This window comes from Hoplias malabaricus, chromosome 13, assembly GCF_029633855.1.
Source record: "Hoplias malabaricus isolate fHopMal1 chromosome 13, fHopMal1.hap1, whole genome shotgun sequence".
Taxonomy (NCBI): Eukaryota; Metazoa; Chordata; class Actinopteri; order Characiformes; family Erythrinidae; genus Hoplias; species Hoplias malabaricus.
Genome location: NC_089812.1, coordinates 1,503,381 through 1,521,061, shown reverse-complemented (window position 1 = coordinate 1,521,061; position 17,681 = coordinate 1,503,381). Strand labels below are relative to the sequence as shown.

Genomic DNA, 17,681 nt, shown 5'->3' with positions numbered 1-17,681 from the left:
TACACCATACTCCTTTGCGATTGGTTGTCTCTGTGATTGACGGCTATTTCAACCAATAACATTCGTGGAATTGTCCGCGAGGTTCCGAGTCTCTTCACGGGCTGTTGCTGTTGATCGAAATGGCCACTTCGCTGAGGAGAGCGGCGAGACTTGGCGTTTCTGGTAACCTTTATTTCTTATTTATTTTAGATTTAACGTTGTATGTATTGTGTTTCTGCATTGATTTATTTAGGCACCCTTAAAAACGAGTTAAAAAAAATGCTTTCATTACAAAGTCGTACAAAGGTCAGATTCACATTAATCCGTTCCACCTTAAATCGTGCACTGTTGCTATTACCCTTTAAGGTGGAACGGAGAATTCGAAGAAGCTGCTAAACTTAAGTATACAGTATATGCTTTACGTATAAGCCGTTTATAGTGATATATGTCGTTATATTACGATTTTAAGGTTTATTTGGAAAACAGCTAAACTGTCATTTTGCTTTCAAACGGGCTACATAATAAACATCAGCATTTCTTGCTCTAATATGAAATTATTGATCAAAATTGGGAAATACTGGCTTTATGGCACAGTAAAATAAATTAGCTTGTATTTATAATATTATAATATCTGTATTTAGTTTAACAATATGAAAGGATACACCTTAAAATGGGGAACTACACGTTGTTTATTTTTCTAAACATTTCTTATATCAGTGATTGAGGTTGATGTTAGTTTTGATATGAAATGGTTAATTGTACATGAATTCAGGTATCTTTACATAACAGCATTTCTCTGAGTAATGTTTCTGCCATGCAGCTCTGAGACCATGGGGGTCTGGGTTCGGGTCTAGGCCCAGATATGGCTAGATTAGGTGTCTGTGGAGTTCTGTGTGTCCTCCCCATGTCTGTTGGCCAACACTGGGGCTGTGCTTGTGCCTCTGGAAGGGCACGTTTACTGTCTACACACACCAATCTTCACCATGTCTTCTGGGGTTTAGATGTAATGTTAATGACTTTAGTTTAAAAAAAAAAACAGGGGGGTTCTGTTCTTGCAAATCTCCTACAATGCATGTTGTTTTGTTAATAACATTTTATCTGTTAGCCTTCTGCATTGCACTGTAAAAGCTTTTAAAACCTAAGAAATTTAAATGTCAGTTTTTTTTTAACTACTCACAGGGTCTCTGTCGCTGCTCTCTGCCACTTGGAGACATGGCAGAGTCAGTGCTTTGTCGTACATTGGCTCCAGTAGGAATTTATCTACGTCATCCAAAATCAAGGTGGACTTGGACAGCAGTACAGGTACAAGCAAATAAACCTCATAAATTAATCTTTAGCTCATATTAGTGTGTCACGCTCTTGTCCTGTTGTCCCTGCTGTGTGCTCACTTGGCACATGGCTCTGTTTGTTATTGTCCATGTCTCCGCCCATGTCCCGCCTTTGTTCCTCCTCCTCGTCAGTGTCTCATTTGTAGTCCTGCCCCCTCTTGTTAGCTGTCCAAGGTGTCCCTTGTCTGTGTTGTATGTTTAAGTTCATTTGTGTCTGTTTGTCTTGTCCGTCCTTCAGCCTCCTCCCTATCAAGTCTGTTTGTGTCTCTCTAGTTTGTTTCTCTGGTCTCTGTTAGTGTTTCCTTTCCTGTGGTTTCTGTCTGTAGTCTATTAGCTCTCTCTGTTCAGGTCTCTGTATAAGCTCTTTAGCTCTGTGTTTGTCTCTTTAGCTTTCTCTGTCTGTCTAGTTCCCTCTGTTTAGGTTTAGTCTGTATCTGTCTCTTTAGTCTAGGTCTCTGTTGAAGTCTTTCTGTCCAAGTCTCCCTGTCTAGGGCGGTCTTTGTCTAAGTATGCTGTTGTGTGATCCAAGTCTCTGTCTTTGTTTTGTTATCTTCTGTTTAAATAAGTTTGTGTTATTAGCAAGTGTGTCCACCCTGCTTTCCTGACGTTCTGACTACAATGCTCAATTTATATATTGGGTGGAGGAGTAACCTTGATCGTGCAGTGACAGTAGCTATGTTTCTGCGCAAATGGCAAATTGTAAGATTGTAATAAAAATTGTAATAAAGGCTGTTAAAGGTGACGTTCACTGTTTTAATTAAAAACAAACATTTCCTATCTCCCCAGTCTGTTTGTGTGCTGAAAACCAGTTTAATGTTTAATTGTTAAATGTTTAATGTGTTTTTAATGTGTTTAAGAAGCCCCTGTGTCAGTAAATGGCTAAAAGCAAAGGGTATCCATCTCGTATGCTAGGCTTTCATGCTCTCTGCTCAGAGAAAAGGCGTCTGGAATTGTTTAGACACCAGAGACACCTCCAACTGTTGAAAAGCACATAAAACACAAACCGAGATGTGGTTGGTGCTTAATTTCTGCTCCATAGGTGGGTAATATTGATAATGTTGCTGTTTACTTAAGGTGGAACTGACCCTAAATTCTGGGAGACCGCTAACTGAAAGTAAACACAGACTGAAATCAATCATCTCAAGGTACAAACAGAGTTTCTGTGGCAACACAAACTGTTCAAAAGTTCAACTTCAGCCACGAACAAACAACAATCCTTATTTTTCCTCAAACATACTGTTCCGACTTAAAAGACGCAGAGCTTCTGAATGTAAACAACCCAGAGAGAACAGCACTTCCTCCAGAATCAATGTTGCCTTTAACATAGCTTTACAAATGTGGGCTGTGTGTGTGTGTAGCTTTGGCTTTTTTGACCTCCCCACACTTAGTATTATTTTACTTTACTTATTTCCATATTTGAACAGGTCTGAAATGTGAGTTCATCTTTTGTTGTTTCTCCCCAGGCATTGCAGTGATGAAGTTTCAGAGTCCTCCAGTCAACAGCATGAGCCTGGACTTTCTGACAGAGTTCTGCATCCATTTAGAGAAGCTTGAACTTGACAAAAGCTGCCGAGGAATTATTCTGACCTCCGTAAGTCACTAGAGGGTCATATTCCACAGAGATGAGCTAATGCTCAGACAGCGTAGTTGCACGATAAGTTGCGTTGCTGTCATGAAGCTCTGGGACCATGGGGTCCTGGTTATGAGCCTAGGCTTGGGTCACGGTCTTCCCAAAGTCCAAAGTCACATGCTGGTAGTTTGATTGGCTGTTTGTTTGTCCACAGCTGTGAGTGTGAGTGACAGGGTGAGTATGTGGTGCCCTGAGATGGACTGGTCCGGGGTGTGTTTGTATGTTTTCAACACTGTTGTTCAATTTTTTTTTTTTTCAATTTCACACAGGCGGTTCCGAAGATATTCTCCGCGGGTCTGGACATCACAGACATGTACGGAAAGAGCCCAGAGCACTGTGAGGAGTTCTGGAAGGCCACTCAGGAGTTGTGGCTGAAGCTGTACGGTTCCACGAAGATTGTCATCGCAGGGATTAATGTGAGTCACTTCTGGAGGTTTTTTCCTGAATTTGTTGAGCTGCGTTTTAAAAATGCGGTGTCGTATATCACTATACATTCCTCTCTATTCTTACTTTCTACTCTTAAGGGTGCCAGTCCTGCAGGAGGCTGTTTGATGGTATTGTGTTCTGACTACAGAATCATGGCTGACAATCCTCGCTACAGCATAGGCCTCAATGAAACACAGCTCGGAATAGTGGCCCCGTTCTGGTGAGTGATTTGTGCAGCTGTGATCAGTACATAAATATGGGAGCAGATGGATTATTTTATCATAGAAACTGGATCAATAATATATGCATTGTAGTATGATTTACTGGCTTGTGTCTGGTGGTGGTGAATTGCCATGGTACAGACCGGAAAACAAATGAGATATAGAAATGTGGCTGTTGATCTGAGGCATTAAATTCTCTTATTTCTCCACTTTTATTGCATTTGTTTTGCTACATTTAACCTTCTCTTTGCTCCTTTAAATATGGGTCCATCGCTGTAATTGGAAAGACTCAGACAAGGGGGCAGGGCAAGTCTAAAGTCCGCAGTTGATTTCAGAAGCAGATCAGAATCAGAACCACTCGTGTCTTCACTATGTCTTATTTCAGTCAGTGACAGATGCTGTAAATAATGTATATTGAAAATTGTTATTGAAAATGTTTATATTGTGATGTATATTGATGTTGAGTTATTGTCCAGCCCTGTCACCTTTAACACTGTGTCTGTCCAAGTACTGTCCTTCATGTGCACAAATGAAATATATTAAACTGTTGTGTGATTTCTGTCTCAGGTTCAAGGACACCCTGGTGAACACCGTGGGACACAGAACAGCGGAGCTATCTCTTCAGATTGGTGTGTTGTACAGCCCCTCTGACGCGCTGAAGGTCGGCCTGGTGGACCAGCTGGTTCCAGAGGAGAAAGTTCTAAGCACAACCACAGAAACTATGACTAAGTGGTTTAATATTCCAGGTTAGACTCATCCTTTCTTTCTGTTTCAATGACAAGATGCTGTCTTTCACATCATGAAACAGCTGCCCCCATGTGGGGGACCCACTTTGTCGAACCTAAATTATAATGACATACCCCACAGGTTTCATTCATTATCTGTAAGTGCTTATCCAGTTCAGGGTCGCGGTGGGTCCAGAGCCTACCTGGAATCATTGGGTGCAAGGCGGGAATACAACCTGGAGGGGGCGCCAGTCCTTCACAGGGCAACACACACACTCACACATTCACTCACACACTCACACCTACGGACACTTTTGAGTCACCAATCCACCTACCAACGTGTGTTTTTGGACTGTGGGAGGAGACCGGAGCACCCGGAGGAAACTCACGCAGACACAGGGAGAACACACCACACTCCTCACAGACAGTCACCCGGAGGAAACCCACGCAGACACAGGGAGAACACACCACACTCCTCACAGACAGTCACCCGGAGGAAACCCACGCAGACACAGGGAGAACACACCACACTCCTCACAGACAGTCACCCGGAGGAAACCCACGTAGACACAGGGAGAACACACCACACTCCTCACAGACAGTCACCCGGAGGAAACCCACGTAGACACAGGGAGAACACACCACACTCCTCACAGACAGTCACCCGGAGGAAACCCACGCAGACACAGGGAGAACACACCACACTCCTCACAGACAGTCACCCGGAGGAAACCCACGCAGACACAGGGAGAACACACCACACTCCTCACAGACAGTCACCTGGAGCAGGACTCGAACCCACAACCTCCAGGTCCCTGGAGCTGTGTGACTGTGACACTAACCTGCTGCACCACCGTGCCGCCCCTACCCCACAAGTTGTCTGTCTATCACAAAATCACACTACATGCTTTTTATCCCTGATAAACTCCTGTTATTAACCTATTATTATTGTCTTATGTCTGCAGATCACGCCCGACAGATCAGCAAGTCCATGATGAGGAAACCTACCATAGACAGACTGCAGTCTAACAGAGAAGCTGACATCAAGAACTTTGTCAGTTTCATCACCAGGGACTCTATCCAGAAGTCTCTGGGCATGTATCTGGCCATGCTGAAGCAGAGGAAAGCTTGAGGAACCTCATTAAACCTGGATGCCTTCGGTTACAGTAGCCTTTGTGTGGAAATGTGCTTTAGAGTTAAGACAAAACTTTACAGATCCCTGTAGTTTCCATCATGAAGTTGTCTTTCCTCTCATCGTTTTCACATTATTTTCAGTAATGAAACACTTTTTGTGACAATTTCTGCCAAATTTTACACTTCACTTGTAACGTGAGAGAACAGCGTGTGTCATGATGTGGACCTGGCCTTATTTTGACTGAAAAACTTATTTAGAATCATCACTAAGTCATTGTTCTTTATTCAACAACAGCATTAAGCTTTCTTACATATTAAAAGCCATAGATTTGTTCATTTGATTAAAAATGTGGATTATTTGAGTTGGACCTCAACGGGGAAATGATCACTGACGGCCCGAGCCTAAAAGGGAATACAACAGCACTCATTAATATGTTCAGGAAATCACATTCAAGCAAGTTTAAGATCAGAGGTAACCCAGGGAAACAGATCTTTTCTAAAAATAATCAAACAAAACCTGAACGTGGAAGCAACATTAGGAAATAAACACAACTCATTCAGTCAGTTCTTTAAATTCATGTTAAAAGTTGGAGAAATGGTCAGTGGAAGGGTCTGAGCCACAATTACCACACTTTGAGGGTCATGTTTTGGTCAGAGAGTCTGCGGTGGTTAGGACTGAAGCAGGGGGTGATGGTGACCCCCGTGTGGCTCTTACACTGACCCTTTCACCTGCTTCCAACATCATCTTCAAGAACTGACTGTTCACTCACTGCCTGATAAACATCCCCACCACCTACAGGGGGCACTGTAACAAGACGATCAGTGTTACTTCTCCTGGCAGTGGTTATAATCTCGTAGCTGACTGATTTTTATCAGCCCCTTACCCAGCTATGGCTGAGTCCTAGGTCAGTCATGAAATCATAAACTTGTGCTGTGCCAGGAAGGACACCTCTCATCATGTCTTCAGTCAGTACGATCCTGTAAAAAAAGGCAGTTTCTCTAAAAAGCATCCTACCCAAAGACCAAGGCATAAATGTAAACACTCCTACACTGAATCAGAGGCATGTAGTTTGCAAAGATTATATAAGGGAATTTAAAGAGCTCTTAACGTGGCTTTTCAAAAGGGATATTCGTCATCTTCCAGCTTGATGTGTAGGCTCTCCATACGACTAATCACCACAGATTAAAAATAAACAATATAGCTACCTGTCGTAGGGGCAGGTCGTGTGTGAGACAGTTGTATCCGCCGTGTCTGGGATTAACCAGTGATATGATTTGTCTGAGTACAAGCGAATTTTTGGCCAGTCTTTGTCTTTAATGTAGTTACAGCCAGCGTTGAAATCCCCAAGTAGCAAGACATCCTAAAATCACAATAACACCAATAATAATGACATTTTGCACTTGTTTTCTACAGGAATATAAGAGAAGCACTGCCAAATATAAATAATTAAAAACAGGAAACAAGCCACAATACTTATAGACCTGTGCTAGCCTCATGAGTTCCCATCTGAGCTGTGTGTGATCTAGTGATAAACAAAATGTGTCATTTGACCAGGTGCGCTCAAATATTTATATACACCTGTAGCTTTGGACTGCACTTAGAAGAAGTTTGGGTCAAGGAGGGAACATGTGTGTGAAAGATTATAGTGAGAAATGGTCATATCTCTGAGGTTACATTGGTGCTATGCTGTTATTACATTGGTGCTCCAGTGCTGCCTGGTGTAGACGACCACATCGTGAAGAGCGTCCACTTCCTTCACGGCGAGGTCTGGGGACGTGTGCTGAGGGACGAGGACAAAGTTCTTCACGACTGGAGGAAAAGAACATAGATCCACAAGTCTGGGGTAAGAATTCATTCATTTCATTCATTATCTGTAACCCTTATCCAGTTCAGGGTCACAGTGGGTCCAGAGCCTACCTGGAATCATTGGGCGCAAGGCGGAAATACACCCTGGAGGGGGCGCCAGTCCTTCACAGGGCAACACACACACACACACATTCACTCACACACTCACACCTACGGACACTTTTGCGTCGCCAATCCACCTACCAACGTGTGTTTTTGGACTGTGGGAGGAGACCGGAGCACCCGGAGGAAACCCACGCAGACACAAGGAGAACACACCACACTCCTCACAGACAGTCACCCGGAGGAAACCCACGCAGACACAGAGAGAACACACCACACTCCTCACAGACAGTCACCCGGAGGAAACCCACGCAGACACAGAGAGAACACACCACACTCCTCACAGACAGTCACCCGGAGGAAGCCCACGCAGACACAGAGAGAACACACCACACTCCTCACAGACAGTCACCCGGAGGAAACCCACGCAGACACAGAGAGAACACACCACACTCCTCACAGACAGTCACCCGGAGGAAACCCACGCAGACATAGAGAGAACACACCACACTCCTCACAGACCGTCACCCGGAGGAAACCCACGCAGACACAGGGAGAACACACCACACTCCTCACAGACAGTCACCCGGAGGAAACCCACGCAGACACAGAGAGAACACACCACACTCCTCACAGACAGTCACCCGGAGGAAACCCACGCAGACACAGAGAGAACACACCACACTCCTCACAGACAGTCACCCGGAGGAAACCCACGCAGACACAGAGAGAACACACCACACTCCTCACAGACAGTCACCCGGAGGAAACCCACGCAGACACAGAGAGAACACACCACACTCCTCACAGACAGTCACCCGGAGGAAACCCACGCAGACACAGAGAGAACACACCACACTCCTCACAGACAGTCACCCGGAGGAAATCCACGCAGACACAGGGAGAACACACCACACTCCTCACAGGCAGTCACCCGGAGGAAACCCACGCAGACACAGGGAGAACACACCACACTCCTCACAGACAGTCACCCGGAGGAAACCCACGCAGACACAGGGAGAACACACCACACTCCTCACAGACAGTCACCCGGAGGAAACCCATGCAGACACAGGGAGAACACACCACACTCCTCACAGGCAGTCACCCGGAGGAAACCCACGCAGACACAGGGAGAACACACCACACTCCTCACAGACAGTCACCTGGAGGAAACCCACGCAGACACAGGGAGAACACACCACACTCCTCACAGACAGTCACCTGGAGGAAACCCACGCAGACACAGGGAGAAAACACCACACTCCTCACAGACAGTCACCTGGAGGAAACCCACGCAGACACAGGGAGAACACACCACACTCCTCACAGACAGTCACCTGGAGGAAACCCACGCAGACACAGGGAGAAAACACCACACTCCTCACAGACAGTCACCTGGAGGAAACCCACGCAGACACAGAGAGAACACACCACACTCCTCACAGACAGTCACCTGGAGGAAACCCACGCAGACACAGAGAGAACACACCACACTCCTCACAGACAGTCACCTGGAGGAAATCCACGCAGACACAGGGAGAACACACCACACTCCTCACAGACAGTCACCTGGAGGAAATCCACGCAGACACAGGGAGAACACACCACACTCCTCACAGGCAGTCACTTGGAGGAAACCCACGCAGACACAGGGAGAACACACCACACTCCTCACAGTAACCCGGAGGAAACCCACGCAGACACAGGGAGAACACACCACACTCCTCACAGACAGTCACCCGGAGGAAACCCACGCAGACACAGAGAGAACACACCACACTCCTCACAGACAGTCACCCGGAGGAAACCCACGCAGACACAGAGAGAACACACCACACTCCTCACAGACAGTCACCCGGAGGAAACCCACGCAGACACAGAGAGAACACACCACACTCCTCACAGACAGTCACCCGGAGGAAACCCACGCAGACACAGAGAGAACACACCACACTCCTCACAGACAGTCACCTGGAGGAAACCCACGCAGACACAGAGAGAACACACCACACTCCTCACAGACAGTCACCTGGAGGAAATCCACGCAGACACAGGGAGAACACACCACACTCCTCACAGGCAGTCACCCGGAGGAAACCCACGCAGACACAGGGAGAACACACCACACTCCTCACAAACCGTCACCCGGAGGAAACCCACGCAGACACAGGGAGAACACTCCTCACAGACAGTCACCCGGAGGAAACCCACGCAGACACAGGGAGAACACACCACACTCCTCACAGACAGTCACCCGGAGGAAACCCATGCAGACACAGGGAGAACACACCACACTCCTCACAGGCAGTCACCCGGAGGAAACCCACGCAGACACAGGGAGAACACACCACACTCCTCACAGACAGTCACCCGGAGGAAACCCACGCAGACACAGAGAGAACACACCACACTCCTCACAGACAGTCACTCGGAGGAAACCCACGCAGACACAGAGAGAACACACCACACTCCTCACAGACAGTCACCTGGAGGAAACCCACGCAGACACAGGGAGAACACACCACACTCCTCACAGACAGTCACCTGGAGGAAACCCACGCAGACACAGAGAGAACACACCACACTCCTCACAGACAGTCACCTGGAGGAAATCCACGCAGACACAGGGAGAACACACCACACTCCTCACAGGCAGTCACTCGGAGGAAACCCACGCAGACACAGGGAGAACACACCACACTCCTCACAGTCACCCGGAGGAAACCCACGCAGACACAGGGAGAACACACCACACTCCTCACAGACAGTCACCCGGAGGAAACCCACGCAGACACAGGGAGAACACACCACACTCCTCACAGACAGTCACCCGGAGGAAACCCACGCAGACACAGAGAGAACACACCACACTCCTCACAGACAGTCACCCGGAGGAAACCCACGCAGACACAGAGAGAACACACCACACTCCTCACAGACAGTCACCCGGAGGAAACCCACGCAGACACAGAGAGAACACACCACACTCCTCACAGACAGTCACCCGGAGGAAATCCACGCAGACACAGGGAGAACACACCACACTCCTCACAGGCAGTCACCCGGAGGAAACCCACGCAGACACAGGGAGAACACACCACACTCCTCACAGACAGTCACCCGGAGGAAACCCACGCAGACACAGGGAGAACACACCACACTCCTCACAGGCAGTCACCCAGAGGAAACCCACGCAGACACAGGGAGAACACACCACACTCCTCACAGACAGTCCCCTGGAGGAAACCCACGCAGACACAGGGAGAACACACCACACTCCTCACAGACAGTCACCTGGAGGAAACCCACGCAGACACAGGGAGAAAACACCACACTCCTCACAGACAGTCACCTGGAGGAAACCCACGCAGACACAGAGAGAACACACCACACTCCTCACAGACAGTCACCTGGAGGAAACCCACGCAGACACAGAGAGAACACACCACACTTTTCACAGACAGTCACCTGGAGGAAATCCACGCAGACACAGGGAGAACACACCACACTCCTCACAGACAGTCACCTGGAGGAAATCCACGCAGACACAGGGAGAACACACCACACTCCTCACAGGCAGTCACTTGGAGGAAACCCACGCAGACACAGGGAGAACACACCACACTCCTCACAGTCACCCGGAGGAAACCCACGCAGACACATGGAGAACACACCACACTCCTCACAGACAGTCACCCAGAGGAAACCCACGCAGACACAGGGAGAACACACCACACTCCTCACAGACAGTCACCCGGAGGAAACCCACGCAGACACAGAGAGAACACACCACACTCCTCACAGACAGTCACCCGGAGGAAACCCACACAGACACAGAGAGAACACACCACACTCCTCACAGACAGTCACCCGGAGGAAACCCACGCAGACACAGAGAGAACACACCACACTCCTCACAGACAGTCACCCGGAGGAAACCCACGCAGACACAGAGAGAACACACCACACTCCTCACAGACAGTCACCCGGAGGAAACCCACGCAGACACAGAGAGAACACACCACACTCCTCACAGACAGTCACCTGGAGGAAATCCACGCAGACACAGGGAGAACACACCACACTCCTCACAGGCAGTCACCCGGAGGAAACCCACGCAGACACAGGGAGAACACACCACACTCCTCACAAACCGTCACCCGGAGGAAACCCACGCAGACACAGGGAGAACACTCCTCACAGACAGTCACCCGGAGGAAACCCACGCAGACACAGGGAGAACACACCACACTCCTCACAGACAGTCACCCGGAGGAAACCCATGCAGACACAGGGAGAACACACCACACTCCTCACAGGCAGTCACCCGGAGGAAACCCACGCAGACACAGGGAGAACACACCACACTCCTCACAGACAGTCACCCGGAGGAAACCCACGCAGACACAGAGAGAACACACCACACTCCTCACAGACAGTCACCTGGAGGAAATCCACGCAGACACAGGGAGAACACACCACACTCCTCACAGGCAGTCACTCGGAGGAAACCCACGCAGACACAGAGAGAACACACCACACTCCTCACAGACAGTCACCTGGAGGAAACCCACGCAGACACAGGGAGAACACACCACACTCCTCACAGACAGTCACCTGGAGGAAACCCACGCAGACACAGAGAGAACACACCACACTCCTCACAGACAGTCACCTGGAGGAAATCCACGCAGACACAGGGAGAACACACCACACTCCTCACAGGCAGTCACTCGGAGGAAACCCACGCAGACACAGGGAGAACACACCACACTCCTCACAGTCACCCGGAGGAAACCCACGCAGACACAGGGAGAACACACCACACTCCTCACAGACAGTCACCCGGAGGAAACCCATGCAGACACAGGGAGAACACACCACACTCCTCACAGGCAGTCACCCGGAGGAAACCCACGCAGACACAGGGAGAACACACCACACTCCTCACAGACAGTCACCCGGAGGAAACCCACGCAGACACAGAGAGAACACACCACACTCCTCACAGACAGTCACCTGGAGGAAATCCACGCAGACACAGGGAGAACACACCACACTCCTCACAGGCAGTCACCCGGAGGAAACCCACGCAGACACAGGGAGAACACACCACACTCCTCACAGGCAGTCACCCGGAGGAAACCCACGCAGACACAGGGAGAACACACCACACTCCTCACAGACAGTCACCCGGAGGAAACCCACGCAGACACAGAGAGAACACACCACACTCCTCACAGACAGTCACCTGGAGGAAATCCACGCAGACACAGAGAGAACACACCACACTCCTCACAGACAGTCACCTGGAGGAAATCCACGCAGACACAGGGAGAACACACCACACTCCTCACAGGCAGTCACCCGGAGGAAACCCACGCAGACACAGGGAGAACACTCCTCACAGACAGTCACCCGGAGGAAACCCACGCAGACACAGGGAGAACACACCACACTCCTCACAGACAGTCACCCGGAGGAAACCCATGCAGACACAGGGAGAACACACCACACTCCTCACAGGCAGTCACCCGGAGGAAACCCACGCAGACACAGGGAGAACACACCACACTCCTCACAGACAGTCACCCGGAGGAAACCCACGCAGACACAGAGAGAACACACCACACTCCTCACAGACAGTCACCTGGAGGAAATCCACGCAGACACAGGGAGAACACACCACACTCCTCACAGGCAGTCACTCGGAGGAAACCCACGCAGACACAGAGAGAACACACCACACTCCTCACAGACAGTCACCTGGAGGAAACCCACGCAGACACAGGGAGAACACACCACACTCCTCACAGACAGTCACCTGGAGGAAACCCACGCAGACACAGAGAGAACACACCACACTCCTCACAGACAGTCACCTGGAGGAAATCCACGCAGACACAGGGAGAACACACCACACTCCTCACAGGCAGTCACTCGGAGGAAACCCACGCAGACACAGGGAGAACACACCACACTCCTCACAGTCACCCGGAGGAAACCCACGCAGACACAGGGAGAACACACCACACTCCTCACAGACAGTCACCCGGAGGAAACCCATGCAGACACAGGGAGAACACACCACACTCCTCACAGGCAGTCACCCGGAGGAAACCCACGCAGACACAGGGAGAACACACCACACTCCTCACAGACAGTCACCCGGAGGAAACCCACGCAGACACAGAGAGAACACACCACACTCCTCACAGACAGTCACCTGGAGGAAATCCACGCAGACACAGGGAGAACACACCACACTCCTCACAGGCAGTCACCCGGAGGAAACCCACGCAGACACAGGGAGAACACACCACACTCCTCACAGGCAGTCACCCGGAGGAAACCCACGCAGACACAGGGAGAACACACCACACTCCTCACAGACAGTCACCCGGAGGAAACCCACGCAGACACAGAGAGAACACACCACACTCCTCACAGACAGTCACCTGGAGGAAATCCACGCAGACACAGGGAGAACACACCACACTCCTCACAGGCAGTCACCCGGAGGAAACCCACGCAGACACAAGGAGAACACACCACACTCCTCACAGACAGTCACCTGGAGGAAATCCACGCAGACACAGGGAGAACACACCACACTCCTCACAGGCAGTCACTCGGAGGAAACCCACGCAGACACAGAGAGAACACACCACACTCCTCACAGACAGTCACCTGGAGGAAACCCACGCAGACACAGGGAGAACACACCACACTCCTCACAGACAGTCACCCGGAGGAAACCCACGCAGACACAGGGAGAACACACCACACTCCTCACAGACAGTCACCCGGAGGAAACCCACGCAGACACAGGGAGAACACACCACACTCCTCACAGACAGTCACCCGGAGGAAACCCACGCAGACACAGGGAGAACACACCACACTCCTCACAGACAGTCACCCGGAGGAAACCCACGCAGACACAGAGAGAACACACCACACTCCTCACAGACAGTCACCCGGAGGAAACCCACGCAGACACAGGGAGAACACACCACACTCCTCACAGACAGTCACCCGGAGGAAACCCACGCAGACACAGAGAGAACACACCACACTCCTCACAGACAGTCACCCGGAGGAAACCCACGCAGACACAGGGAGAACACACCACACTCCTCACAGACAGTCACCCGGAGGAAACCCACGCAGACACAGGGAGAACACACCACACTCCTCACAGACAGTCACCCGGAGGAAACCCACGCAGACACAGAGAGAACACATCACACTCCTCACAGACAGTCACCTGGAGCGGGAAACGAACCAACATCTTCCAGGTCCCTGGAGCTGTGTGACTGCGACACCTACCTGCAGCACCACCATGCCGCTGAGGTAAGAATGAATAATAATATTAATAATAATAATGTGAAGAAATATTAACCCCTTATTTAAATTATTTGAAATTGCTTTATATTTGAAACTATTACATAGTTTTAAAAAGTTAATGTTAACCTGAGAAATTAGAAGAAAACATCACCACGAAAGGTTCTCGGATAAATGTGTCATTTCCACACGGTTCACATCCGTCATCAAACGTGAAGTTCTTCACCACTGACACTGTCTCCTCCCTGATGAACAGGATAAAATAATAATTAATAATTATAATAACTGTTATTATCATATTACTATTATAACAGTGAATCTAAACTTTTAAATGAGAAGTTATTCACCATTGACACTCTCCTCTCTAATGCTCAGAAAGATTATAATAAATAATAATGCAATAATAATAACCTATTGTTTACAACACACGCACACATAAAGTAAAACATCATTAAAGATCTGTTTACAAATATTTTAAAGGCTGTCTCTGTTACTATGCCTTTAAGACTAAAATATGTAAATGTACTCTGTTCTGATTGGCTGTTGCTCATTGGCTGCACCCCTAATGACTTCACTGTGAATGTGCAGGTTTAAATGTAGGTGGACATACGAACAGAAGGCGAGCACTATCCTGCTGCACCCTCGTGAATGATGTGAGGAATAGCGCCCCCTGCTGTTGCCTCCTATTACTTCACACACTCAGTCTCTGCAGCACCTGCAGTTTGAGCACTGTCCTTTTTTCATTTGCGTTTAGCGCTGTGTGTAACCTTCTAGGGGTGGTGTAAAATGTAAATTATAAAACGTTAAATGCAAATAATATGCGATTTTATGTAAGGGACTTAAAGGACCAATCCCCTGCAGATGTACCACAGAATACGGACAGGGACTCTGCTGGGATTATTTAAGTTTTTACATTCTGAATTTAACTTTTTAATCTAAATATGTTGATTTCCCATGATGTTGACCCTTTGAGGACAGAAAGAACAAAAGCTGAGCAGCAGAAACTGATTAGGTACCTGTAGATAAACAGATATCTCTCTTTATAGGAGCTCCTTCCCAGAGGTTCACTCACGATGTGTCTGTACGTGTACGGAGAGGAACCCCTGAGTGAGAGGAGATGAGATTAGATTGCAGATTTAATCTGAATTTCTCTCGTTGCAGTGTTTCCAAACTGAGACTCACTTGTTGACCTGCTGCATGAGTCGGTTTGTGGCTGAGAGATCACTGTCTCTGACCTCCTGGATCAGAACCACATCGTACCTAAGCACGATCTAACAACACACATTCCCCACTTTATTAACAACTAGGCAGTGTGTGGGTATGAGGTGTGTTTTTGTGAGTGGATTTGTGTTGACTCACTGTGCTGATAATGTCCAGGAGGGTGGCATTGGAAGCTTTCTTATTCCCAAATGTCTGGACATTAAATGCTCCGATCAATAAGGAACTGACCACATGTGCAGCCAGTAATAACAACCCGAAGGTGACTGCAGGCTTCATCCTGTACACATTCAGAGGGGACCAATATTTCTATGCGTAGAAAGACTACAGAGAAAAGGACAATTGTCTAAATTCATACATTCATTCATCTTCTGTAACCACTTCATCCGGATCAGGGTTGAACTTGGTCAGGAGCCAAATTGGAATCATTAGACGCAAAGCAGGAGCACACTCTGGACAGGATATCATACACTCACCCTGTCACTCACACACTCACCCTGTCACTCACACACTCACCCTGTCACTCACACACTCACCCTGTTGCTCACACACACCCGTGGACAGTTTCACACACTCACTGTCATTCACACACACCTGCGGATAGTTTCACACACTCACCCTGTCGCTCACACACACCTGCGGATAGCTTCACACACTCACTGTCACTCACACACACCTGCGGACAGTTTCACACACTCACCCTGTCGCTCACACACACCTGCGGACAGTTTCACACACTCACTGTCATTCACACACACCTGTGGACATTTTCACACACTCACTGTCGCTCACACACACCTGCGGACAGTTTCACACACTCACTGACACTCACACACACCTGCGGACAGTTTCACACACTCACCCTGTCGCTCACACACACCTGCGGACAGTTTCACACACTCACTGTCATTCACACACACCTGCGGACAGTTTCACACACTCACTGTCATTCACACACACCTGTGGACAGTTTCACACACTCACCCTGTCGCTCACACACACCTGCGGACAGTTTCACACACTCACTGTCATTCACACACACCTGTGGACATTTTCACACACTCACTGTCGCTCACACACACCTGCGGACAGTTTCACACACTCACTGACACTCACACACACCTGCGGACAGTTTCACACACTCACCCTGTCGCTCACACACACCTGCGGACAGTTTCACACACTCACTGTCGCACACACACACCTGTGGACAGTTTCACACACTCACCCTGTCGCTCACACACACCTGTGGACAGTTTCACACACTCACTGTCGCTCACACACACCTGCGGACAGTTTCACACACTCACTGACACTCACACACACCTGCGGACAGTTTCACACACTCACCCTGTCGCTCACACACACCTGCAGACAGTTTCACACACTCACTGTCATTCACACACACCTGTGGACAGTTTCACACACTCATTGTCGCTCACACACACCTGCGGACAGTTTCACACACTCACTGTCATTCACACACACCTGCGGATAGTTTCACACACTCACCCTGTCGCTCACACACACCTGCGGACAGTTTCACACACTCACCCTGTCGCTCACACACACCTGTGGACAGTTTCACACACTCACTGTCGCTCACACACACCTGTGGGCAGTTTCACACACTCACTGACACTCACACACACCTGCGGACAGTTTCACACACTCACTGTCATTCACACACACCTGCGGACAGTTTCACACACTCACTGTCGCTCACACACACCTGCGGACAGTTTCACACACTCACTGTCG

General features: G+C 49.1%; 2 protein-coding genes across 2 annotated transcripts; one reads left to right on the top strand and one right to left on the bottom strand.

Annotated features, from left to right (window-relative positions):
- Positions 1 to 49: 49 nt before the first annotated feature.
- Positions 50 to 5,799, top strand: eci1 (enoyl-CoA delta isomerase 1). The gene is made up of 7 exons (XM_066642283.1): positions 50 to 162; positions 1,159 to 1,281; positions 2,771 to 2,898; positions 3,207 to 3,353; positions 3,462 to 3,583; positions 4,152 to 4,330; positions 5,275 to 5,799. The coding sequence occupies exons 1-7, from the start codon at positions 120 to 122 to the stop codon at positions 5,439 to 5,441; spliced, it is 909 nt and encodes a 302-aa protein (XP_066498380.1). The 5' UTR covers positions 50 to 119; the 3' UTR covers positions 5,442 to 5,799.
- Positions 5,798 to 16,199, bottom strand: dnase1 (deoxyribonuclease I). The gene is made up of 8 exons (XM_066642284.1): positions 16,062 to 16,199; positions 15,885 to 15,973; positions 15,719 to 15,805; positions 14,832 to 14,947; positions 7,141 to 7,253; positions 6,650 to 6,804; positions 6,328 to 6,421; positions 5,798 to 5,845 (listed from the first exon to the last, which is right to left on the bottom strand). The coding sequence occupies exons 1-8, from the start codon at positions 16,197 to 16,199 to the stop codon at positions 5,798 to 5,800; spliced, it is 840 nt and encodes a 279-aa protein (XP_066498381.1).
- Between the last annotated feature and the right edge of the window lie 1,482 nt (positions 16,200 to 17,681).